We start from the raw sequence: 26,932 nt of genomic DNA, 5'->3' as shown, positions 1-26,932 counted from the left end.
ACAGCATTTTGATCCGTGCTTCTTTTTTTGTTTTTTCACGATTCCGATCAGCAGAGACACTGTTAAAAATTTCCATAATTTAGTTCCAACTGGCGATGTACATTTCCGTCGCTACAAATTCAATGTGAAACGAACGCAAAGTGGTGGAATCTCGATGCCTATCTTTCGATCGTGACGAACGATCATTAAGTACGTGTAAATCGTGTAAACGGAATATTTCACTTTCTATTGGGTTATTGTAGATGAAATGACCGAGATGTTAATATAACTTTCAACGTTTCTAGTTTTAGTAAAAGTATGATATTTATTAATCGAAGTATGATTTAGTTATGCTGTGTAGGTTATGTATGCTTTTCGTTAGAAAAAAGTAATTTAACAGTTTATTTTTGGATAATATTAATTTTAGTACAACTAAAAAGTGGTTAATTAAATTTGATCTTGATTTATGGTTAACTTTCGTACATAATTTGTCGTTTAACAATAAAATAATGATCGAATTGGGGTTAGTTTCGAGTTTTAAATTAATGTACTTGTAATAAGATAATAAGTTCTGTTTAGTTTTAAGAACGAAATTCTTTAAATCGACTATCCTATATGTCAAAACCTAACACTATTCGATTTTGATCTGTTATACCATGGTAAACAGTACGCCGCCATTTTTATTATACTATCACCACGATTCTATTCTCCATCGGGTGTGTTTTCATGCAATTTCATCGAGCCTATTTTGAAAAAGTTTCCCTTTGCGAAATTCACGATGTGTCAAGATTATTCTCCACGTCTGGTTAAAAATAGAGCAGAATTTGAATGGGAGGCTGATAGAAATCTGGAATTCAGAAACGTCTCGCCGTAAGGAACGACCGGCTGGTAGTCTTGAAATGCATTTGTAACTTCAATCTCGAGGCATATAAACGAAGCCCACTCACCTTCCTTCCTTTTCCCTTCCCTTTTCGCCGTCTATTAGGCCGCTGTTACGACACACTGTTTCGTGTCCGCGGTTACGACTTCGCTAGAACCGAATGAATTGCTCCATCCAGTCTGTTCCCGTGGCTCTAAACCGAGCCTATAATCAACTGGAATCGCGTCGATATCGGATCACCTTGCGCACCTTGCGAACCGTGCTCGTTCGTTCACGCTGGAAACAATCGTTCCGTGGAGCAGCGAGAATTGTTCGAACGCACGGAGGCCCCCTTAACGAGGAGAGTTAGAGGCTTGGTTAGACACTCTATTTACCGGTCTCGTCGATTCGTCCATGCGTAGATAGATAGGTAGAAGAGAGAGACAGAGTGAGAGGATTCTAATGCGAGAAAATAGGAAATAAGAAGAGAGAGAGAGAGAGTGAAAGAGAGACATTCTTGATTCTAACGTGGGAATATAGGGAATAAAAAGAGAGAGAGATATTCTTAATTCTAACGTGAGAATATAGGGAATAGAAAGAGTGAGAGAGATAGGGGGCATCCTCGATTCTGACGCTGGAAAATATGAAAGAGCGAGCGAGAGAGAGAATAGGTAATACTAAAAGAGAGAGAAAGACATTCTTGACTCCAACGCGAGAAAATAGGGAATAGAAAGAGATAGATAGGGGGGGAGGGGGGACATTCTTGATTCTAACGCGAGAAAATAAGGAACAGAGAGAGGGAAAAAACCGAAGAAGCGAAAGAGATACAACGAGGCTCTCGATCTCGGGGAAACCGAACGAACGTTCCCACCGTCGATGATACAATCCATTTTTATCGAGTCACGTATCTAGCTGCGTTACGCAACACCATTAACCGATCGCGATATAGTTCTACGACCCAAATCCGCCGACACGTAAAATCATATACATCTGTGATACGAAATTTGTGCCGCTAAAACAATCGTCCTCGTTCTCGGAATTTGGCCGCGTTAACCGTTCGATTTTTCCGTTTTCTCGGTTTCTAAAGTCCGTGTCTCCATCTGTCGAAAAACTCGACCAATTTCGATTGCGTTTATTTACCGACAGGTTTAGAAAAGTCTGACTGGTGTATCGAACGGAACGGAATTACTCTACGGAACTGAAAAAGGATGATCGAGAAGAAGAAAAAGAAGAGAGGAAAAAAAAGTTCTAGTTTCTTCTGTCTTGTTCAGGCGTTTCTTTTTCTTTTCTATCTTGTTCACGGCTAGGTGTATATATATTCTCGACGGTTAGGCGAAACAGCATCGTTACAGTTGATAGGAACGTGTAACAATGCCTTCTCCGTTATGCGGATTCCCAGCATGCCTAATCCCAGGCGCGCACACACAGTGAAAGCCATTCGCCTTCGGAGGAACGTTTATCCACCGGCAGGAACCGTAGGCCGTTTCCACGTCGAGATTTCGAATATTAATTACGTTCTCGCCGCTTTTACCGTAGTTTCATTGCGTCGACGAGAGAAAAACCGGAAAGACCGGGATCGAAGCCGTGCTTGAATCTTTCGTTCGTTCGTTCGGTCTCTCTGTCGATATCCCCAGCCACGCTTCCCGTTTGGTTTATCATTTGAAAACGACGTGTAAGATACAACCTGGTCTTGAATAGTTATTAACGCGTAAATTAGACGTTCAACCGGCAAATTTCGTTTTTCGACATACCCGAGAAACTGGACTCTTTCCGGTTATATGTAAATGTTACTTTTTAAGTTTGTTTTTTTTTTTTTTTTTGAAGTACAGTTGGTATACCTGTTCTCAAGATTTCCAGGAGATTATGATTTATTTCCTTTTTTGCTCCATCTAATTTCTATCGATTGAGTAACATTCGGTTAGGTACCCTAGTATGGTCTCCGGGTATTTTTTGACCCATCGCCTTTTTATTTGTTTTAGTAACTTTTGCTGTTATCAAGTTTATATTACTTCAACGTTCTATTGAAAGATTATTGTCCAGGTTCATGTAGAGTGTCGGTAATGAAAATTGTTACACATAAGGTGTTTGGGTTTTTTTTTAGGAAGAATGCATCAGGGTTACCAACGTTCCATGGAGAAGTAAAAAAAGATCAGAGTGGGGAATAATGGAAAATAACGATCGAATCGGGGGAGATCTCACATGACAGTCCACGAGGATGGTATTAGTGTAGGCTTCAGTGGGATTCACTGAATTACCTCGAATAAATCATACGGTCCAAAACAAGCGTGCTCTCTCAGCACGTGGGAAGGCACGTGAAGAATTGTACGCGACCCAAGGGCACCGATAGCAGTTTAATTCATACGCCTTACGGGCTGTATCGCAATTAAATATCTTCGCCACGATTTCTCAGGCACTTCTGATAGTGTGAGAAAAAAATGTTTGAAATAAAAAATCACCAGTACTCGATCGTCGATAAATTACAAAAATATTATTTTTCCCACAAATAATCGGGGTCACCGGCATTTTTTTAAACGACACTGTTATAATTTCTGGACAATGGAGGTACCGATGATTTCTTTCTCACACCACCGGAAGTGTCTGAAAAATCGTGGCGACCGTTACTCTGAACACCCTGTACACTCGATATATTAGGTCTAAATAGAAATGAATTTTTTCAAAACCATCGAATTTCTTGGTATTCCCAAAGCTGCCAGAAAAATGGCAATAGGTCGCTAATAATGGAAATTATCCAATAATAATAATGACGATGATGGAAATAATGGAAACTGTCCAATAATAATAATAATACTAATAATAATGGAAATAACGGAATAATAAAAATTATTATTGGACAATAATGGAGATTATCTCGACGAACGATCCGTTTTCCTTCTTTTCAAACGAAACTTCGCTTTTACCGAAAACAGTCGGCGAATTCTTTCCATATGGCGACATAAATTGACGATATTTATGAAAATGAGAATAAGCCCGCATCGCTAAGCCCGTGAGCTTTTTATTCAACACCCGGTTAGGTTAGAGGGTACTATCTCCGTTCTCGCCCGTATAGATACGAGACGTTCACACTCTCGTGTAACGAGGCGTCGAATCAAATAAGTTTCTCTTGGAGCAAATTCAGAATTTCACATTCCACGCACATAACTATGCAAAGATCTAGCCGTTTTCATAGTTTCTCTCTTTGCCCGGAGCCGCGAGGAGAACGTACGATTTTGTATATTATACTCGTTTGGGAGAAGGGGATACGTGTCTTTTCCTTTTCCTCCTTTCTTCGTCGGTGAATTTTAGTGGGAAGAAAAAAAAAAAAAATCGAGCAGCAAAGATATGGAAGAAAGATCGCCGAGTGAAGGTACCACCGTGTGGCGTTCATTAGTAATTTTCCCACTCGTTTCTTCGCGATGCTCTTTACTTCGATGTAGCAGCTAGTTGTTTAACCAGTTCTCGAGAAGGAAGTTTCGAGGATTTCGTTCATTTTGGAGCCTTCATTTTTGGAAAATATCGTTCTAAATATAAACGTTTAATATTAACGCTGCATTAATATTTATATCTATATAAATATTAAGAATTATCTTGATGCAATTCTCTTGAAAAATTTATCACGCGTTTGGAAACAGATTGCGAAATCACTTCAACGAACTGGTTAATACGTCGACTGAACGTTGAAGGCGGCATTCGAAAACTGAAGAGGATCGAACCTAATCACTTAACACTAGAACTACCAACCGGGTCAAAATGAGACCTATTAGCGACTTTCCAAAAGTGAATTTTTATGCAACTAAAATGTGAACGAAGAATTAGATTAGATCGGTACAAATGGAGGCATACATGCAGAAAACAAAGTCGAAAAGTTACAAATGGTAATGCTTGCTGTGTATCGAACATTCACTGGTTTTGGAAAGTTGCTAATGGGTCATTTTGACCCGGCCGGTAGTTCTAGTGTTAATAAAAAATATAAAGTTGTTGAGTGTGTTTCCTATGTCACACGTTCATTTAACAAAGCTACACTGGCAGATCTATGTAGCATTGATCAAAAGAAAATCTTTGAGCAGAAAATAAAAGTAGATGGACAAGTACTTACGAGCTGCAGTGTACATACGCAGCTTCAGATACTATTTGTCTAAGCGTGTCTAGAAAAAATTGGTAGCTGGCGATCTAATAGACTGGTAGCAGAAAGTTCAGAACGTGTGTCGAGGAATACAAGTAGAGCTAGAAACTTGAATGACTACGAAACTCATTCATACATGCTCTACCGAAGCTGGGGAACGTTTCGTAAAAGTTAATCAAGAAAAGGTACGGAAAAATGGTAATACGTGGAGATTCTTCAAGGGGGTCTTCTAGTGTGACGGCCGTTTCTTTAGGCCGTTTTTGCTAATTTATTACAGAAGTTCAGTAACAGCTATTAACACGAGCTTCATTCCTACGTACTTACTTGTCCTTGAAGAATGATTACAAATTTTTTTGTTGAAAAATAGTTAAATATGGCTGCTGTGGAACACGTCAAACTCGGGTATGAACAAAAGAAGTACGTTGATGGTTGCCATGATTCGAGCCGTTCTGCTTATCTGAATGAAAAAAATCCAATTGATTCTTATTTAGTACGCATGTCGCTATGGTCGGTAGTAGAATAAAAGAAAACTATTGAAAATTTAAAAAATGGCGACACTTTGAATATGAAGTATCGATTTTTTCGTCTTTCAGAGGCTCTACAAATCAGAAAAATATATATTTCAGCATAAGTCTACTACCGACCATAGTCACACATGTTCTGAAGATTTGAATTCGATTGGTTCAGTAGTTTTTGCCAGATCGTGGCAACAATTTCAGAAAACATGGTTTCGAGAAGAACGCGTTTAAAGTTTTCAGTGCAATTTACATAGGAATAACTTTATAAATCTTGTTACAAATCCTGCTAGTCCAGGACCATAGAGGGGACCTTCCTCTCCTTGGAACAAATGTTCAGCGGTGTTTTCTTCTTACCGATCAGTTCTAGGTTTTTTAGTGAAGTCATGCGTTGTGCCGAGAGATTGATACGAATTTTGTTACAATAGTTCACGTACGTTTCAATTTCTTCACCAATTGTTACCTCCGTTGGACAAAAATCCATTATCAAATATAATTACTGCCAAAAAAGCAGAGGATGGATTATAATTAACGTCGACATTTGATTTTTATTTTATTTCTTTACTTGCGTTAATAAACTATTATTATTATTATTGTATATACACTTTTGTACCGCACACATATGTACCGATTACTACGCGGTTTACTGTTGCGAAACTCCATTCTCCCTATCGCCGGCCTTAGATGTCACACTAAACGAGCTATAACTTCGTTATTTTATCGAATACAACTGTAAAATTTTAGGAACACAATTTTAAGGAGTTGTACTTCCGGTATATGCGAAAAAGAAGAAATCGATTTTTTGAAACCGTCACACTAGAAGACCCCCTTTAATGAAAGGGAAATGAGAATCTTGCGATAAGGAAAAACAGATAATGAAATTTCTCTGAAATATATCGAAAGATATCAATTTTTATTGTTTCACTGGGTTTGCTCAGTCTCTGAATTCTTCGACGGTTTGTTTTCCTCGTATAATCTGTGTAATATTGCAAAAACTTTAATAATGAAGAAATAATGAAATTTCTGTGAATCAATTTTTTTCATATATTTCATTGCGTTGAAATACGCAGTCTCCGAATTCTTCGACGGTGTATTTTTACAGTACAATCCTTGTAATATTGGAAAAATCTTGAAAAAATAACGAAATTTTCTTTCGAACGTATCGAAGGAGCAGTTTTCTTATTTACGCGAAATTTGTAGCGAGTCGAGATGAACGAAAGGTGAAAAACCTTGCGGCAAGAAAATATAGAAAAATAATGAAATTTCTCTGAAATATATCGAAGGAGATATATCTCAATCTCTGAATTCTTCGACGGTGTATTTTTACAGCATAATCCGTATAATATTGGGAATACCCCGTTAAGGCAAAAACAATAATGAAATTTCTCTGAATCAATTTTTCATATGTACCTCGTTGTGTTTGCTCAATCTCTGAATTCTTCGACGGTTCATTTTCCTCGTATAATCCGTGTAATATTGCAAAAATCTTGATAAAGAAAAAGAAATAACGAAATTTCTCTTTATCAATATTTCTCACGCATCTCATAACGTTTGCTCAATCTCTGAATTCTTCGACGGTCTAGTTTCACCGCATAGTCCGGTGTAAATATTGCAAAAACCTTGCAATAACGAGAAAGAAAAATAACAAAATTCCCTCGAAATGTATCGAAGAAGATGAATTTTTCTCACACATCTCATTACGCTCGCCGGATCCCCCCGAATTCTTCAACGCTCACGCTTATTTTCGTCGCGTATAATCCTTCTCCTGGCGCCACACGACCCGCGTTTCAGCAAAACCGTTCGCCGATGAACAATATTTATTAGCCCATTGTGTCCACGGGATCTCACCTTCGGACGCTGAAGTTCGATAAGTAGAAGGCACGCGAAAGGAATTCTCGACATGTCTGGCGAGCGAATTAGGCTCATTGGAATTTCACTTTGGTTACAAGCTGGCTTTCGTGCCGCCAAGTATGGTCCCCGTGACCCGGTAGCCGGATACGATACGCGACGTGCAACTATCGCCCCGTCGTCGTCGTCGTCTCCGTCATTAAGTTATTAAACCGCACGCTCGACGAACCACCTTTCTTACATTCGTCGCCTCTCCTATAACTGCAGCGTGTCTACTTTAAAAGAAGAAACAAGAAAGATATTGGATCGTACGGTGTAAAAAATAGATATTCGTCTATCTTATAAGTATACCGTGTCTACTTTTAACCCTTCCGTTACGGTACGCTCGAGACAGTGTTCGACTTGTGTACCGGAGGAAACAGTTATTATTCAACGCTGGTGTAACAATAACGTATTTAAGGATTGAAGATCAACTGTTTCGTGATAGTTGAGTGTCTGGTGCATTCTCCGGTGTCGCTTGATTTTCTGTCGACAGCGGTATTTTATTTGTGAAAATGAATTTTATGCGAATAATTATACGATTTACACAATTTTGTGAAAATAATTTTGTATTTATAGAAAATATTATTCTAATAATTTCGTATTTACAGAAAATTTAATGCGATATTTTACGTACGGAAATAAATGAAGAAATTCTGCGTATCAGACGGGCGTATGTGTACGCTCTTCGTAAACGAGTGACCGCTTCTACGGAGCGTATACGTACGCCCTTCGTAGCGAAAGGGTTAAAGGAAAAGAAATTGATCAGTTCAGTGGAAAAATAGATTTTCATGTATTCTGTCGCTATAGTGTATCTACTTTGAAGAAGAAACAAGAAGAAAAGAAACGGATCGTTTAGTGAAAACGTATAATATACGCTGCCGGCTAGAAGTTTGGAATCACCTGCCGATTTACATCGATATTGAATCTGCTACTAACTCTTTCACAGATTTGAAATTGATGTTGTGGAGATCAATAGCATTTTACCTCATTTCGATTGATTTGAACGATAAAAAGTTCGTTAAGAGATTCTTACAATTGCGAACTTCCTTCTGGAAATTTTCGTGTTACTTACAGTGCACAGTGATTCCGAACATTTGGCCGGTGGTGTATGTACATGGAGTTGAATCAACCGAGACAAGTTTCCTCAAGTTCGCACGTCGATTGTGTGTTGCAGATAAAAGGTGAAACGGTAATCTGGCCACCATGCCGTACTATAACAGTGGGCACAGTCCTTCCACCTATAATAAAGGTAATTATAACGCAACGTATTTCTTTCTCGTTAGAAGTAACAAAGGTGAGCAACAGTTTTAACAAATGAGCTACCTTGCAAGGCTTAACGTGCTCACTCAACCATATATGACTCAGGACAGTTTCAGCTCGTTCGTGTAGATGTATATACAGGGTGGACTATGTAAAGCAGGGCCACTTAATTTATACTCTCTAGCTATCGGTGGTGTGAGAATATTTTTATTCGTAATTTAACACTAAAACTACCGACCGGGTCAAAATGACCCATTGGCGACTTTCCAAAAGTGAATTTTTATATAAGTAAACCGTGATTGGAAAATTCGATTCATACCGATACAAATGGGAGCATACATGTAGAATATAAATTCGGAAAGTTGCGAGCGATAATACTTACCAGTATAGAACATTCACGTTTTTTCGAAAGATGCTAATGGGTCATTCTGACCCGGTCGGTAGTTTTAGAATGGTACATTTTTCTATAAATTCCAATTTCTTTTTTTTTTTTCAAGGTCAGCTATGTTTTTTTCACACGTGTGTACGTATTTTTGTTTATTGTACGGTGTAGTAGGAATTGATGTGTATTCTTCAAGGAGGATTTTTTTTAATTTAGAGAAAAGTGATTAATTTTTTATAGTTACATTTATATTCGTGTTAAATCGGTAGCAATTGAACTGCTTTCCTTGCTGACAGATTACGTTTTTCATATTTTCTCTATCAAAAATATTGGAATTTTTGGAAAAACTAAACGTACACGTACACTACCGGCCAAAAGTTTGGAATCATCTCCCACTTTTCATCAATATTAAATCTGTTGCTAATTTTTTATAGATTTGAAGTTTATCTCAATTCTGTTTTTACCAATTTATCTCGTATCGATTGATTCGAACGATAAAAAATTCTCAAAGTCGCTGAATTTTTTCTGGAAACTTTTGTGTAAATTGCAATGCTCAGTGATTCCAAACTTTTGGCCGGTAGTGTATGTGTCAGTGTGCCGGAATTGGTTAAATGTGCGTAATAATACGATCTTGAACTCTAATGTAAAACTTCCTCTCATTTTTTGCCATTTCTTCCACTCTATTCGCCCTTTGAAACCTTTTAAATTTTCTCGTGCCACCATAGCCAAATAGAGAAGATAATTAGATGACCTGTTTCATATGATCCACCCTGTATACAGGGTGTCCCGTAAAGAGTGTAACACCTGGAAATGAGGTATTGCTGGAAAATTTCAATTAGTCGGAATCGCGCGCGAATTAGCCTTGTTCTCCGTTCCTGAGCGCGGGCTCTACGCGCGCTCTGATTGGCCAGTGTTTTTCGTTAATAATTCAAAAACGAAGCTTCAAACAACATTTTGGTCAAGGAAAAAGTTGTTCAGAGTCACCCCAGCAACCCCCCATTCCCAGGTGTTACACTCTTTACGAGACACCCTGTATACACTACCGTGCATAAGTATTTAGCCACCCTATAAAACGGAATAACTTCTTTAAAATTGGGCCAAACGACTTGAGTTTTTTTGAGAAGATTTTTTTTACAACACCGAAGTAACGATCTGACCGGAAACTCAAATCATTCACCGCGAAGATCATTTATTTCAGGTGACAAAACGTGCAAAAATCTAGTTATTGACATAAGGGTTAAACGTAAACAGTATAGGGTACAGTAGCCTAATATGAGACCGTGCCTAATATGAGACCCCAGCATATCTCCGTTACAGAACTCTCGAATGTCGTAGCGATGCTGTTTCGTTTCGTAATTAACCGCGTTAATTGCCAAATTAAATATGAAATTTGATTGAAATCAATGAAGCGTCTTCAACAAGCATATTTGTGCAATACGTCGCAGAAAGTTTTTCAAGTGGTTCGATTAAATTACAAATACCTCGAAAATAGTAAGTTCACAATCATTTTCATAAATACTGTTGTACAGTGCATGCAATGGAGTTTAAGGCTTACTAGTTGCGTATCGTTAAATAACGAAGACTTAATCTCGAAGCTACTCGGAAGTTCCTGTTATAAGAAGAGTCTCATATTAGGTACCCAATTTTCTTTTAGTGCACAAAGTGTTACCGGTGAGCCCACCAAGTCTGCGGTGCTGAAGAAACAGATTTAATATGGCCCAATGTGTGAAAAAGGACAGAAAAAATAGTTTTCTCATATTAGAAACCCATTTTTTAAATCTGTGCATTTGCATAATTTTCCTTTTTATTTTATTACGAAGGAACCGAATTTTCTTTACTGTACATTCCAGTACCTTACGAAAGAATACATATACTCTTAAAACATGTATCGAATTTTAATAAAAGTGTTCTTAGTCGACAGTTGCGACTTCTTTAAGAAATGGGTCTCGTATTAGGCAACTTTGCCCTACCCTAAGAAAAGACAAAATAATTCACCCCTTTTCTTTCGACAATTTGGACGACGCGTAGAGTGAACGTGTCAATTGCTATCCCTTTGTTCCCCGAGCATTTTCTTACCTGTACTCCGATCGAAAAGAAACGTTCCATTGTAAAATACTAAACGTTGATAAAATGCGAGGAAGAGAGAAAACAGAAAAGATCGATAAAAGAAAGTGAACAACGTTGTATCAGATGGAGGGTCGAGTGGTCCATCGAGCACATCGGGCGGCCGCGTGAGCAGTTCAGAGCCGACTTACATGATGGAGCATTTGGCCACGTTCACGGTCACGAAGGAAACCGGTATTGTTTATCCAGCGGACGGTATGCGGCGACTTTTGCAGCTGGAGAAGAGTAACGGCATCTGGAGTCAAAAGATGCAGCTCCGTCTGGAACGGAACTGGGTGCTGATCATGGACAACGAGACGGGGGTAAAGGCAATCCTTCCGGGATATCTAATTAACTACTGTACAGAGATATTGCTCCGCTCGTTTTTCAAGTGTGCGTGAAATGAAAAAGAAAAGAAAAGAGAGAAAGAAAGATACGCGTTTTGTATAGATTGGTATAGTAAACCGTTAAAAGACCGTAAGCGAGCGAATGAAATACGAAGTGGAACATTTGTGAAATTACACTTTAACGTACATAGTACCGTGGCGGAATTTCACTTAATGCATCGTTGATAAATTCGTATGCAGGCCGTCATGGAGCGATTCCCAGCCTCGTTGATACAGGAACCGACCGCGTTCACGTCGAGGGACCCTATGGAGATGTATAACAACATTCTCGTCTTCACAGTGGCGGATGACAGTGGTTCCGGTCAACGAGCAGAAATGCATATATTCCAGTGTCAAAGTGTCTCGGCCCAGGATCTCGTCGAGGATCTGAAAATGCTACAAATGGGTAAACTTGTACCGGGTGGTTCACCGAGAGGTCCAGGAGGTCCTATACCACCTCCTCCAACTTTACCACCGCCGGAACCACCCTTGAACGGTGTGAACGTCCGTGAACAAGTGTCTGCCTTTAACGCTAACAACGGTACGTTCTTCCTTTTTTTTTCTTCTTCTGTGTGTTTCTTTCTTTCTTTCTTTCTTTCTTTCGTCTCGTCTCGTCTCTCTTTATCGTTCCTCCTACCCTTCCTGCTCCCTCCTCTCTACACCGCCTGTTGTCCAACCGTTTACCTGTTTCTCCGTTTCTGAATATTTCATGAAGTGTACACAAGTGGAGTAATTTAATGCGTCTCTTCTTCTTCTTGTTCTCTCCCCCCGAAAACACCAGCCGACGGTCAAAACGATATATCTCGCGAGGAGAACAACGACGAGGTGTCCTCGACGTCCTCGGAGAAATACGAACGCGACGTGACGATCTTGAACCATTGTTTCGACGACATCGAGAAATTTATCGCGCGTCTCCAGCACGCGGCAGCGGCCACCAAAGAGCTCGAGCGTCGAAGGCGCAACCGGAAGTCGAAGAAGAGGAACCTCGGCGACGGGATGCTGACAATGAGAGCGAAACCACCGCCGGAAATGGAATTCGTCGACATCTTTCAGAAGTTCAAGCTATCGTTCAACTTGCTCGCCAAGCTGAAAGCTCACATACACGATCCGAATGCACCGGAATTGGTACATTTCCTCTTCACACCGTTGGCGTTGATCGTGGACGCGTCTCACGATACCAATTACGATCCGAATCTACCGAGCAAAGTAGCCTCGCCGTTGTTGACCAGGGAAGCGGTTAATTTGCTGATCAATTGTGTCACCAGTAAAGAGACAGAACTGTGGCATTCTTTAGGCGACACGTGGTTGATACCACGGGACCAATGGAAAAGTCACGTGCCACCGTATCATCCGATCTTCATGGACGGTTGGTCACCGGAGTACCAAATACCGGAAGACAGGGATCACGATCACCTGGCTTCGTTGTTGAACGCCGACAAACAGAAGAGGGACGAGCTGCCGGAGCAACAAAACGATCCTTATTACAATCATCGAGAGGTGGACGAGTCGCATTACAGCAGCGATTATTTGGAATACGAGAGCAGAGAGGAACGAGCTGGTAACGAGTACTTCGAGAGAAATTACGGACCAGGCTCGGAGTTATACGGTAGGGAGGAGAGAGTGGTAGATCAGACGAGAGCGCACAGCGATATATCGGTGGACTCGATCGAGAGAACATCGAGAGCCGCCGGTATGGAGAGAGCACAGGAAGCTTGGTTGGACGATCTGGTAGCTAGACACGCGAAGATCGTGCAAGTCACTTATCCGCGAACGGCGAACAACGACAAAGAGCTGACGGTGGTGAGAGGGGAATACCTGGAGATTCTCGACGATAGCAGAAAGTGGTGGAAGGCGAGGAATTCAAGAGGGCAGGTCGCACACGTGCCGCACACCATTGTCACGCCCCACAACCCTTCCCACTCTAACGACAACGATGTCTTTAACAATCCTCTTTACACAAGCCGATATCCGCGGCAGGGGTACGGCTATAATTACGAGGTGAGAGTCAATAGTGGCTTCTACACCCTTAATGAAAATCAATTACCAGCGCTCCCTATCGAACAACGCGGTTTCACTTTATACGCCAGTTTTTTTTTTATTTTTCTTGTATCTTGGCATCGATTTACCATGCGTTTGTAATTTCTTGTGTAATTCTGATAAGTTTAGTTGTGTGTAATTGTAACGAGAGAGGCATGCGAGAAGCAGTGGCACCGAATTGAAGTAGATAACGAACAGCCGAATTTGGGAGAGAAATCGTGCGTTTGTGTGTGTAGATACAGTTGCGGTTATCAATTTCCGGCCACTTTTAGAACAGTGTAACTTTGTCAACATTGGACCAAACGACTTGAGTTTTTTTGAGAAGTTAGAAGGATTAGTTTACTACTAGGGTCGATTGGAAAGTTCACGGCCTAAGTATGAAGGATTGCAGCTAAGTGCTTGTAACTTTTACCGAATAATATGTAATCAATTGTGTACTAATGTATATAGTTTCGTGTCTCTATCGTCATTTTTCTCCCTTTTGGAGCTAGTGAAGTAGAGGTATTTGCAGTAGATGGAGTAGAAATGGACAAAATTAGAAAACGAACAGCGATCCAATACCTGAAGATAAAGGACCTCACTTCAAAGATCATTCAAGGACCTTGCAAAAATTATTCTTGCGAAAATCATTCAAGATCCTTGCGGTGGTGTCCTTTGTCACCAGGTACTGGATCATTCCTCACTTCTATTCGTCTCTTCTCCGTAAAAGAGAACAAAAAATTGACAGAGCCACGAAACTTCGTACGTCGCTACACAAATGATCACAGATTACACTGTAAAAATTGCAAGCACCTAGCAGCAGTTCTTCCTACTTAGGTCGCGAATTTTTCAATCCACCCTCGTAGATGACGTGTAGAAAAAATTGCAATTTGTGGGAATCCCGAGGAAAGTTGTAAACCAAGTGACCTTCACAATTTTACAAATTGCAATTTTCTCAACATTTTTTCATCTACTAAACTAATGCTTCTAATTTCGCAGAAAAACTCAAATAATTTGGTTCAATTTCAGAAAAGCTATACCGTTCCAAAAGTGGCCCGAAATTAATGCAAGACGGGGATTTCCCAAAAACGCCTGATCTCCATCTACGCGAACACTCGACGTCGCTAAACTCCCGCGTTGTTCCAGGGAGCACTGTACACACGGTTATGGTTGTAGAAAGAAAAAAAAAGAACAGTCGTTCAAGAAAAAGAGTAGTTAGCGTTGCGAAACTGTGTCGCTCGATTTTAATCATTTATGTGTTACCAATTCCTTCTAATTAAAAAAAAAAAAACAAACTGTCTCTGTTGCAAGCTGTAAAGATGCACATTTACATTGAAAATCTTGTGTTAATTTTAGGATTCAGAAATTGAGAGGACCAGTACTAGTCCAGGACCAGAGGCAACTCATCGAACTCATGCGATTCCACCGCCAGCGCCGGCAGATTGGGTGAGAAAAGAGAGACTCGGGAAAAAAGGTGAATTCCGGTACTTTTAAGCTATCCAGTGTGACCTCAAAGTCGTGTAGTTTTGTCCATTGCTTGAGAGATCTGAGAGGAATCGAATCGGTAAATAGGGAAATAACTTTCGCGCGGTGTTCAATGTTTAAACAGTCTTTTTAAGACCGCCCAAGTAGACGGAGAGTTTAAGAAGTATGCTTGAGGCTTTTTCCACGGCTACGGTTCTTGTCGTTGACGCTATCCAACGTTTTATTCCACGATAGTTTCCATCTCGGGATAAAGCATGCTACACGTGTTGAATATGATCAATAATTCAACGAATACATTCGCGCCATTCGCGTTTTATCTTGTGTATCTGAACGTTGCTGTTACAAGCCGTTTTCTTATTTCTTTTTTTTTTCTCGTCAGCACTTCGCTATGAATTTCATTCTTTGTTTTTCTTTTCTTTTCTCTTAACGTCAGTACCGTGTTTCTTCTTTTTCCACCTGTATATATATTATATAAATACTACACGAAGAGGTATATTACGAGTAAATAATCTAGGTTGAATCGCGGAACAATTCGTTATCGCAACGGAGACAAGGTAATAATCGAAGGGATTACATTTGTTATTTGTACTCGTCTGTAAGAATTTTCCAAGTTCTTCCACTTCTATCCGAAGTATCTTTTTCTCTCGTTGCACGACTGGTAATTCGAGGATACCGCGAAGAACTTGGAGAAGCATGTAACACTGTAACCAGACGATAGATACAATGAAAATTTTGTCGCGGTGAATCACTTATATTCGTTCAGTTCTCCTCTTTACTTTTTTTTTTCGTTGCTCTACGCACCTCTTAAAAGAAACTAACGATAAGACGATCGCTTTATCAGATAGAAGTTTTGCAATCGAAAATAGGATTTCGTCCAAGGTGAAGAAACACGTGTTACAATCGTGTGTTCTTCTTGTCCATAACGCAACGAGCAAAATTTCTCTCGAATTCTCCCGATCAACGACAATTTTCGAACAATTCTCCTCTTTTATTTCTCACGTTTATTTAAAGCATATAATCAACTGACGTATATGATAGAAAGAGATAGCGAATGTAGGGACGATACCATATTTTTTATATTTATCGACTAACCAAATCTTAGTATAAATATATGTATACGTATGTACAGTACCCTGTATATACGCACATACATGTATACATACTTAACAGAACAGAGAACGATATGTATAGTTTTATATTAAAGATTATTGTAACGTTAATGAAAAAGGCGTCGAGTCAGGAGGGGTTGGTTGAGCTTCTTGAAACAACGAACACTGGCAATGTTTTTGTGCGTTTCCGCTGATAGATCAGAAGAAGTGGTGAAGTCCATATTGTGTCCGTCCATTATTCATCGTCGTTTTTCTTCGGCTTCGCTACGAGGAAAAGCTTAATCGCCGATCGCATTAAAGCCTTTGATAAAATTGTATCCTCTCGGAATTTCAGAAGCTCGACTTTTTGCGGTCGAACTCCGGGATATTCTCCTGCAAAGCGCTTTTATCCTTCCAAACTCTGTGTGGACGTCTTTTGCCTGCAGAAACGGGGAAAAAAATAATACGCACGTAGCTTAACCCTTTGGCTGCCAGATTATCGTTTAGATAAAAAATTTAATTAAATTGTTTCGTTTATTCGGATGAAAAATTTGCTTTTAGTTCGAAAAACAATGTCGGTAACTTACCGTAAGAGGATGTTACCATAGAAAATAATTTTCCATAATTTGTATAATTTAAATATAAAAGTTTACGTTATTTATTGTTAAATATTTTATTACGCTACAATTGTATTTCGTATCGTCTGAGTTCGAAAAAGAATAAATACTAAAATTTTCCTCCGGAAGATTCACATTTTCTTCTTTATGAAGCAATTTATCGAAACGTGCATATCAAATCGGCCCTGGCAGTAAGAAGGGTTAAACAAACTCGTTCGAATAAAATTTATACGTTTTTTAGGCAACAATCGACTGAGCTCGTTCTACCAAAAAATAATTCCGATTAATAAGACTACCGTGCCTACGGAAAATACGACCGCAAAGAGTTAACGCTTAAAGCGCCGGCCATTTTGTTGGGAACTTTACTTAAAGCGCCGCCATATTTACGAGTTTTGTAAAATAAAATAAAATAACTCTTGTAAAACAGAAAATTTCTATTGAAAAATTTTACATAGTGCTTATTACAGTCACAGCGACCATTTTTAGCAATACAAATATTCAGCCACTTGCTGTTCAAAAGATACAATATTTTTTTCTACACAAACGTGTAAAAACGCATTGAAGCGGGCCCGGCGCTTAAAGTATTAATAAAATCTCCGTTGCCCTCGATTTCTCACGTCGAATCGTTGACAAAAGTGCACAAACGCTGCCTTTCGTGACTCATCTTTCTCCGTTTCTTCCCTCTTTATCAATGGCTTTAATCAAACGGCACAAATCTTTCTCTCGATGCTTGTACGTGTGTCGTCGCATGTTCTGTACGCATCAGTGTGAAATATAAAGCTTGTACAAATACGCGCGATGGGAAATAAGTAACATACGTCGAGGAAGAAGAAGAGGAAGAAGAAGAAGAAGAAGAAGAAGAAGAAGAAGAAGAAGAAGAAGAATCGTTAAGAAGAAGAAGAGGAAGAAGAAGAAGAAGAAGAAGAAGAAGAAGAAGAAGAAGAAGAAGAAGAAGAAGAATCGTTGGATTTTCGCGATTTCACTTCTACGACTCGTCGCAGATAAGATTCGAGTCGTCGAGTCGCGAGCTCTAGGAACGACGACAATCAAAATCGCCTGTATGAGAAGAGGGAATGAAAAGATTGTTTCTTTTTTTTTTCTGTTACACCTTTGTCATGAATATCGTTGACGAATCACACGAGACCTGTTCATTTATTCCGAGCGTCTCTAAGCTTTTCGGCTTGCCAAGGTTGAGCTACTCTGCTCTTCGAGGCTTATTTCCAAAGTGGAGCAAGTCCATTTCTCATTTTCACCGTAGATCGTTTGCGGATAAAAAAAGATCGTACGTTAAGTTCTGTCTGTTGTAATTAGACTGCGGATTTTGATGCGTTTATGGGAAATTTTCGAAGGTACAAAAATACACTCAATAAGCACAAAATATATAAATAAATGGAAAATATAGTTACATATTATAACATTTAGCGAATAAAACAATTGCCTGTCTAGCTTCTATTTTTTTTAAATTATATTCACGAAAATATGAATTCGCACGAAAATCCGCAATCTAGTTATCGTTAACTCCATTGTTTTTTTAACACGTCGAATGCAGGACCAATTCTACGTAACTTGTCCACGGTGCCGAAAAGAATTTTTTATTTTAATACAACACATTGCAATATGCATAAATAATATGTGAGCTATTTAAATATGCTGTGTGATGTGTTAGGTGAAAATTTCACAAATATGTACTACCATTTATTCGAATTAAATGCTTTTACTAATTTCGAGACCGCCGGTCACCGATCACCCCCACGGCATTCAACGTGTTAAACGTACTTACTCCACTTTCGAAATAAACCGCTCAAATAATCGTTACAGCTTGTATCGTCAATTTTTGTTACCCGTATTTTCACGCATGTTTAGACAATTATTTAACAAAGAAAAGAAGAAAACGTAGCTCGACCGTCGCCAGTTTAGAGTTTTCCAGCGTCGTAATAATTAAGGAGAATGTGAAAAAACAAAAAGAAAGAAAAGCGTGAAACGAACTCTCTGTGTATCGATGTACGCGATGATTGTGTATCGTTTCCTCGTTGCGGTCTGAAATATGAAACGGTCTATACGAACAATGCGCAATTTAACCGTACGCGTTATCGATTTATCCTGGAACGATGGAATTATTTATATATACATATATATATATATATAAATTACGCAGAAATCGATAACGGAGAACCGTGTTCATTCGACGTTACGACGCTAAACTAGTCGACGTAAGAGAAAACACAGTAAAACACGAAGAATAATCATCGTACAGGTGAAACTTGTTCAACGATGCTTAACCCTTTGCACTCCAGTGGCGCCATTACGGCGACACGCGTAATTACTGTGGAGAACTTAAAAATGTAAAATTCAGGTTTTTCTATATTCTTGAAACAATGGAAGTAAAAATGAGAAATAGAAATAAATAAATTCATAAACAATAAACATTCTTTTTCCAAAATGAAACTTAGGGTTTTCGAAAGTTTCACTGCAAAAGTATACTTAACAATAACAATAATAATAATAATAATAATAATAATAATAATATTAATAATAATAAACGTACGACGCACGATATAAAAACCACGTAATCTATTTTGTACTCACTCCTCGATCGAGCGAAATCTCTCTCTCTCTCTCTCTTTCCTTTAACTCTTTATTCGTTTTGTGTCCACGGGATGGGGATTACAATCCGTCCAGTATTTCGTTGCACTGTAATTTATGTACATCACTTGATTAATAAATATACTCGGTTACAGATTGTACTCGTCTCTCTCCCTCTGTATAAGTATATCAGTCCTACCTGTAGATGTTAACGGAGAAGATTTAAATATGTATTTGAAAATGAACAAACCGATGTGTTTGTCGTGTGGTGTATCGTTCGGTAATACCTAATTTCATTGGTTGTCGTTTGCTGTATGCGTTTGCTTAAAGTGTGCTTTTTAATGTGATTGTCTATTGAGAAAGTGTTCAGTGATATTCTGTTCTCCAAGAATGTTTTTTGGGGTAAGTTCGTTTAAGCGTTTTTTTTAAATAACTGTACGACGTTTCGTTTAACGTTAGAAGTTTATGTTACGTTTTATCATCGATGTTTCGTTGTTTGCAGATCAGTCGAACGAAGACACGGTATCTATCGGTAGCAGCAAGGCAACAGTGGTCGCTGAAAATAACGTCGACGAGAAGAAATCGACTGCCGATGGTAATGAAAAACCGAAGAACAACGAATTAACCAAGGTGGTTGAAGTTCATCCACCACCTGTGAACGTACGCGAAGAAATCGTGTCGGAAACGCAGAAAGCGCCGTCGATAACGCAGAAAACGCCGTCGACACCGCCGTTACCACCTCCGCTGCCTCCTCTGCAAAGTCAGACATCCGTCACTTCGATTTCGTCGATCAAATCGGTCACGCTGAAAAGCGTGAATCCACCTATCAGTGGTAACATACTCGTTTGTAACTTTGCGCGAAAAAGCTGTTCCGATGTTTCCGTATGTTGTCTCTTTTTCAGGACAGAAACAGGAGAAGAAAGAGGAGAAAATGCAGGAGGAACTGAAACAGGTTTTGATGATATTCCGCGAGAAGAAGCAGCATTACACCGATAGCATAAACCGTGAAGCTGTTTTGGACCAATATTCCACTCCTAGAGAAGTGCAGAGCTGGTTGAGTTCGAAAGGATTTTCAGAAAAGTACGAGAGAACATCTGATAGGAATGAAAATTTAATTAGCAAAATTCGATCGATTTTAAACGATCTCCCTTTCAGAACGTGCAAACAGTTGAGAGACATGACTGGTTCGGAAATGTTCGATTTGACCAAACGATATCTGGAACAATATTACGGCCCTCTAGAAGGTGGCAGACTCTACGATGAAATTTCAAAAGCGCGGGATGAAAGCGTGGTACGTATTTAACGTGTGAAGCTTGTTGTTAATTTGAATGTTTAATTTTGCGATTGTAATATTTGTAGAAGAAGACTTCCCGAACGTCGGAATTGAAACGAATATTGCAAAGAGCTCGACACAGAGACGAGGATCAATGAAGTATTGACTACCAAATACTCCTGAAGAGTTGGAAGTTTACAATAAGAATTATACATATCTCCGAAGTGTATGTAGTAAACGACTAGATACGTAAGAAGAGTGTAATATCAGATTACATTTATCATTGAGTAGTAACAGTATTACCGTTCTCTTTTGAAAAAATTTCTGTGATGAATTTGTTAATTGTCAGCAATATCACACGCAAGTAATGTCAACTGTGTACTTAGCTATCTTTTTATTAATCAAACGTTAAACAAGAGATTGTTCCGGTTTGTTTTTTTCTTCTACGATTTGAACAGATATTTCAAGTACCGACTGTAGAGAATATATCAGATAACAAAGTGATATTTTCCGTTAGAAAAACCAAAAACAAAACAGTCGAAACACATGCTTTATAATATTGATGTCAGATTTTTATTTCAAGCGATCACATACATTGTTGCAGACATAAATAGATACTCTAGGCTTGTATCACTTATTATATCCATAAACTATACATTTCTTTCGAATACTCGACTCGAGGTCACGCAACGTGAACACATTGATAATTATAGCTTTTTTTATAAAGGTAAATCTGTTGTACAGCCCTCGCATATTTTATCGTTCGGTTAACAAATTCCCGTACAAACATTTTGTAATGGCGGATGAATACGATGATCCACGTGCCGTGTGCGGTAATTGTGAAACTATTTTACAAAAAAGAGAAAGGATAACAAGTCGTTGGATGAATGTAACATGCACGATAACGATGTTAAGACTCAATAAACGTTAATAATCTACAAACTTGTAAAAACGAACAGAGACAACGCTTTTCATTAAACCATATTATAACGTCGAACGAAGTAAAAACGTTTCTCGGTTAATCAGACCCCAAGCGATCTTATATAATCACACATATCTAACCACGTAATTATTACTAGAAGATGACAGTGCATCTTGAGAAATGAACATCTTTGTATAATACGGACCACGATATAGCAAGGTAGTAAAGTAAATATTAATTTACGGCCGTACAATGTGCATTCTCGTCTTGAGTTTCCGTAGAATGAAAGAACGGCGACTTATGACTAACGGTATTTCATTTACAAACGGAAAATCTGCAAATGTTAATTACTATTTGGAATATTTGGAGTTTTTCCTTGTGTCTGAATAGCCGTTAATCATTTATAAAACTCACCGAGGGAGAACAGGCAAAACTAAATTTTAAACATTTTATCGTACGATCCTGTCCGAGGTTTCAGGTCCTTATAACTGCTCGTATTTCTGTCAATTCGATTGTCTCGACACCCGAAAACATGCTTTGCTCTTAACTCTTGACCGATTTTACAATCACGCTATATTGTGGTCCATACTCTGCGCGTATAATAGAATCGTTTCGGTGAATTAACTGCAACGTATAACTATACATCATCTACCATAAATTATATCGAATTAATGGAACGTGTTGCTTTCCGTGACCCTTAATAACTTATTGCTGACTTTATGCACGCATATAGAAACTCTTAGAAATGTTTCCGAAATTTCGATACAAAATCTACCCCGAAAAATCTCTCATTGTCTAAATGCGATCTAAAAAGTCTCGTCCCCAAAAAATGTATATCACGAGGTAATACGTGACGGTCGTCTAATTGTTACAACTGGTAACCAAAGTGTTTTTTTTGGTCGTTTACGAGTAGCTCAGACAAGCCATATAGTCGTAAAATTTCGAGTTTGTCCATCTTTACACGATGATAATTACGTAATGAATATTTATTATGTGACGATTAATTACTGTTTAATATCATTTATCCTTAACGTTATTACCATTAAAGTCATTATCGTTAAACTTTTACTTTCGCAGACGCCCGCGGACGTTTGAACGGTACGCGTCTCAAGGATTTAATAAAATAGCAATAGGTACACATTTTCAATGTTAGGAGTTCAAGGAAAAGACGTATAATCTTTGTATAGCATGTTAAAAGTGTCGGAATGTAGGATTTATGTTACCAAGGAGTTAAAAAGGAAAATTGATGTTTTCTTTTTTAACGTAACATGTGACTCGACTAATTCAATAAAACGATGCTAAAGTGAATTTGTGAATATATTCCTTCCACGTGAAATTTCCCTTCTAACGATTAATCATAAGCGAACAAGTGTGTGCGTTCTTGTCAAATGCATCACATTAACCATCTTCCTTCCGGCACAGTGTTGCTAATTCGCATGATTTTTATCGCATTTGTCTATATTTGGTCTATTTATGAATTTGTGCGTATTTCAGTTTAACATTGTTACAAGCTTATCAATTCGATGACACGTTAGCTAGAATTTCTCTCGGTTGGAATTTCGTTTTTATTCTAGAGAAACAGCTAAAGTCGGGTGTTATCGAAATGAAAATTCTCCGGCGCCAAATATTTGATTTTTCGAATATATCCGTGTTCGTATTTAGAATATATTCCTCGTTATATCGTGAAAAATTCAGAGAACATATTGTTGCTCGAACTTTCTAAACTTGTAATTACAATTACGACTGTGGAAATACGGTGAAAAAAGTTGAAAACATTTTCTCTATCATTTTTCATATCCTTTTGCTTTTTCCAACATCTATGGACTTCCTTTTTTTTTCGTTCTTTTTTTTTCGTTTTTTCTTTTATGGTAATTGAGCTAGTATATCAATTCGTGTGACGATCATTCAAATATAACTCCGCATATAGTTTATAACACGATTATATTTAATCATTTGCAAAACAACCGTCCAAGTTCCTTAAATCGTTAAACTAAGGATACTTTAATAGTTACACTCATTATAATTAACAATATATAATTAAACGAGACGTACACGTTTTACAGCTCGTCGGTGAAACGTGTAACGGTTAAAATTATGCTTGTATAACACTGTACTGTGACAAAGAAACAAAACAATTATTTGTTCGATCGTGTACTGACTTCTTAAAATTAAAACGTTCGATTCTAATGTATTTAGTATTATGCCCATGAGATGCGAGTCGCACGTGACAGTGTGAAACCTTGATTAAATGAGAACGGAACAACTTCTGCGTGTAATATGTACACCGGGCATGTATAATATTTACGTCATCGTACGAAGTCAATGATGAAACTGATGATGATCGCTGTACACCGGTGTTATATAAATTATCAGACGATACGATACCAAAGTTACGATCGGCAGATCAAATTAATGATCGACTGTCGTTAATAAAACATTGAAAAATACCTAAGGGTATTTTGTGTATCGTGTAAAATCACCTTAAATATTGTATTACAGATGCGAGCATTTTTTCTTCGGATAATATATATTTATGCAATAAATAAATATGCACGTAACCTTGACCTTGGAATAATGAAGTATACGTAAGTATGTCAAATAATTGTTTTTTTGCAAATTTAGAAAGCACCACCAATGTCTTTTTACTAAACCTCTTCTAGAACACAAGATAAATTATAGAGTCCTGTGAAAAACATACAAATGTACAAAGCCGTACACGCGAACATGCGCGTTTGAATCGATCGCGAGAAAGAAACTCGTTACTCGTATATAATACATAACAAAACAATATATATATCATGTATATCATACAAACAAAAAAGACACAAAAAATTCGCAACAGTCGATAACAATATAAAGACGACGTTTAAAATTAAACGTTCGTTCAGTCAGAAACACAACAAACACATTTATTGCATGGGAGAGGCATATTTTTTTTTTCATCAATGATTGCGAATCAAATGCGTGAATAATGTTTCGAAAACGCGTGAACGATCCAAGGTCAAAGAATTAAAAGCGTACGGTACACAGAGTGTGGGCAATGAAGCAATAATGAAGCGAAAAATGGTGTGGTACATGAGAATACGAACGTACACTTTACTGGTTGTCGGCTGCGACATCCTCCTTTTGAACAGACCTTAATCCATGAGAACATACCAATTGAAAGCTTAACTTTGAAACTTATCGTTCACAATGATTTATTGAATAGCGCTGGGCTGATATATGAAAAGAAACTGTCACGTAAAAACGACAAAGAAAAATGTAGATGTGTATGTAGTTTTGTGACACGTGAATGAAAGAAGGGCGACGAGAAAAGGATTTCGTTCCCCCTTTTTCTCCGTAAGAAAAAATCCCTATATGCAAAGCGGACTTTGATTCTGTCTTTCATACATTACCAAAAACCTCCCGCACTATAACCACCGGGTGGATAGCACAAGCGGACACAAGATCTTCTTCCTTCCGAGACGTCCTCTGTGAAAACGTACAAAATTCTCTGTTAATTAACATCGGTTTCTTATCTTACAGGAATATCGATCATTCGTTCCAATGTTACCTACCGGTGAGAGAGAAAGTAGAGACCTGCAAATTTCTCTGCCCCTCTAACCGTGGACCTTTCGACGACGGTGTAACAACAGCAGAACCTGGTAATGTCGGCACACAATCTGGCTCTGTTTTTATCGGTTTGGAGTAGTTTTCGTCAAGCGCTTTGTTCGCCGCTTCAGCGGCCTGCGCTCTTGCCTCTTCATTGGCCTTCGCTGTGGCCGCATCTTCTTCGGCGTGCTTTTTTTCTTCGGCTTCGGTTCTCGCTACACCGCGTGGTCTCTGAACAATCACCAAAAATGATTACTGTAGATGCTAGTTACAAAGAAAAGCTGAAAAAAAGCTGTCGTAGTGAACGGTGTTAACGTCGACGTGATTTACAACCTCGCTATATCTCTTCAACCAAATATACTTAAGTCAGATTCAATGTTTACGTTCTAATTAGGAGGAAACCCACCTTTTCCCTCTCTGTGATCATATTGTACACATATTTAGGATGGCTCGGTGTCTCGATGAACTTTCCGAAACCGTGGACAGCCTTCAGCTCTCCTTCGTCTACACAAAGACGACCTCCTACTATAACGTACTCCGGAACACCGTGAACCTCCATACCCTAAAATAATTCAATTCGTTGTGCAATTAGAAAATGAAGAAAATACATTTACTTAGATAACAGCAGCAACTTAAGAATACAAACATAATCGTATTATCTTCGTTGATTGAATTTTCTGCAACGCGTGGGCGGTATAGATAAATGGAAAAGAAAGTCTGCGACGTGTTGACTCGCAATTCGTTGTGCAATTAGAAAATGAAGAAAATACATTTACTTAGATAACAGCAGCAACTTAAGTATATAAACATAATCGTATTATCTTCGTTGATTGAACTTTCTGCAACGCGTGGGCGGTATAGATAAATGGAAAAGAAAGTCTGCGACGTGTTGACTCGATAGCGAGACAACAAAGACTTTATTAAAGTTTAAGGGGTTAGACCACCACTGAGGTTTGAAAAAATCGAATTTTTCTTTGCTTAAATAGATAGTTTATACTTTTAACTCTTATCATTTAGGCCACTGTCGGGCAATACCGTGTAGTTTGCCTTTATTTCAATATTTCAGCGTAATATCAATTATAAAATATTAAGTTTCTGTATAATATTAATGCATTAAAGAAATAATTTATTATCGCTTATAATTTATAATTTATTATTGTATGATATCTGAAGGCAAAAATTACTATGTCGAGTCAAAGTATAATCCAAATAGTTTTACTGAAAAAATTTCAAGCGCGTCTCCGCGTCGTCAATCAACGATCGTAACTTCAAAAGCATTTTTCTCAGAATGACATTTTTCTGCAACTTTCATCTGACTCGTTCGAAATATTCGCAAAACACTCTCTATATAGAATTCCCGCCTTCGACGAATTAATCGGTTCCTGTCGACAGTTGGTAAATCGGGAAAATTCGTAAAGCGGCAGTTTATTTGCCTTACCAAAAAATGCTGATCTTTTCCATCGTTACATACTGCGTGATTCCCCTCGTACGATTTAACGGTAAAAATTCCAATCCAAAATATTCGTAAAGATAAAAATTCCGATCGAAAAAACTCGACAAAGATAAAAATTCGTAAAGTGAAAATTACCCGCATATATTAAAACACGTTTTCTGCGATGAACATTTTTATAGAAAATTTCGAAAAAGTTTTTTAAACGACACCGTCGAAAAAAAAGATTCTACGAGCGTGAGTGGAGCACATCTGGGTCTGCCACGCGCGTTCTGTATATACATAAAATCTACCGCAGCGAAAGGGGTGAAATATCGACCAGCCCTTACCTCGAAGATGTTAAAGTCAACAGCCTGGACGTGTGTCTTGGCGGAAATGGTACGCGTGCTGTCGAAATTCCATACAACTACATC

At 38.4% G+C, this 26,932-nt stretch overlaps 2 protein-coding genes across 2 annotated transcripts in view; one reads left to right on the top strand and one right to left on the bottom strand.

Annotated features, from left to right (window-relative positions):
• Positions 1-20,833, top strand: part of LOC108577322 (epidermal growth factor receptor kinase substrate 8-like) — a 26,006-nt gene extending 5,173 nt beyond the window's left edge. Inside the window, exons 2-10 of the mRNA XM_017940461.1 lie at positions 8,538-8,612; positions 11,196-11,431; positions 11,696-12,035; positions 12,276-13,492; positions 14,867-14,984; positions 19,786-20,115; positions 20,186-20,363; positions 20,439-20,574; positions 20,643-20,833. Coding sequence (XP_017795950.1) covers positions 8,567-8,612; positions 11,196-11,431; positions 11,696-12,035; positions 12,276-13,492; positions 14,867-14,984; positions 19,786-20,115; positions 20,186-20,363; positions 20,439-20,574; positions 20,643-20,714 — 2,673 coding nt within the window. The 5' untranslated portion in view covers positions 8,538-8,566 and the 3' untranslated portion in view covers positions 20,715-20,833. The remainder of the gene's footprint in view (positions 1-8,537; positions 8,613-11,195; positions 11,432-11,695; positions 12,036-12,275; positions 13,493-14,866; positions 14,985-19,785; positions 20,116-20,185; positions 20,364-20,438; positions 20,575-20,642) is intronic.
• Positions 20,834-24,484: 3,651 nt separating this feature from the next.
• Positions 24,485-26,932, bottom strand: part of LOC108577327 (dihydropyrimidinase) — a 20,841-nt gene continuing 18,393 nt past the window's right edge. Inside the window, 4 exon segments of the mRNA XM_017940468.1 lie at positions 24,485-24,949; positions 25,036-25,300; positions 25,476-25,631; positions 26,849-26,932. The exon segment at positions 26,849-26,932 is cut by the window's right edge and continues 19 nt beyond it. Coding sequence (XP_017795957.1) covers positions 24,870-24,949; positions 25,036-25,300; positions 25,476-25,631; positions 26,849-26,932 — 585 coding nt within the window. The 3' untranslated portion in view covers positions 24,485-24,869.

Source organism: Habropoda laboriosa, unplaced genomic scaffold (genome assembly GCF_001263275.1).
Source record: "Habropoda laboriosa isolate 0110345459 unplaced genomic scaffold, ASM126327v1 scaffold697, whole genome shotgun sequence".
NCBI lineage: Eukaryota > Metazoa > Arthropoda > Insecta > Hymenoptera > Apidae > Habropoda > Habropoda laboriosa.
This window is presented reverse-complemented; position numbering and strand designations above follow the sequence as displayed.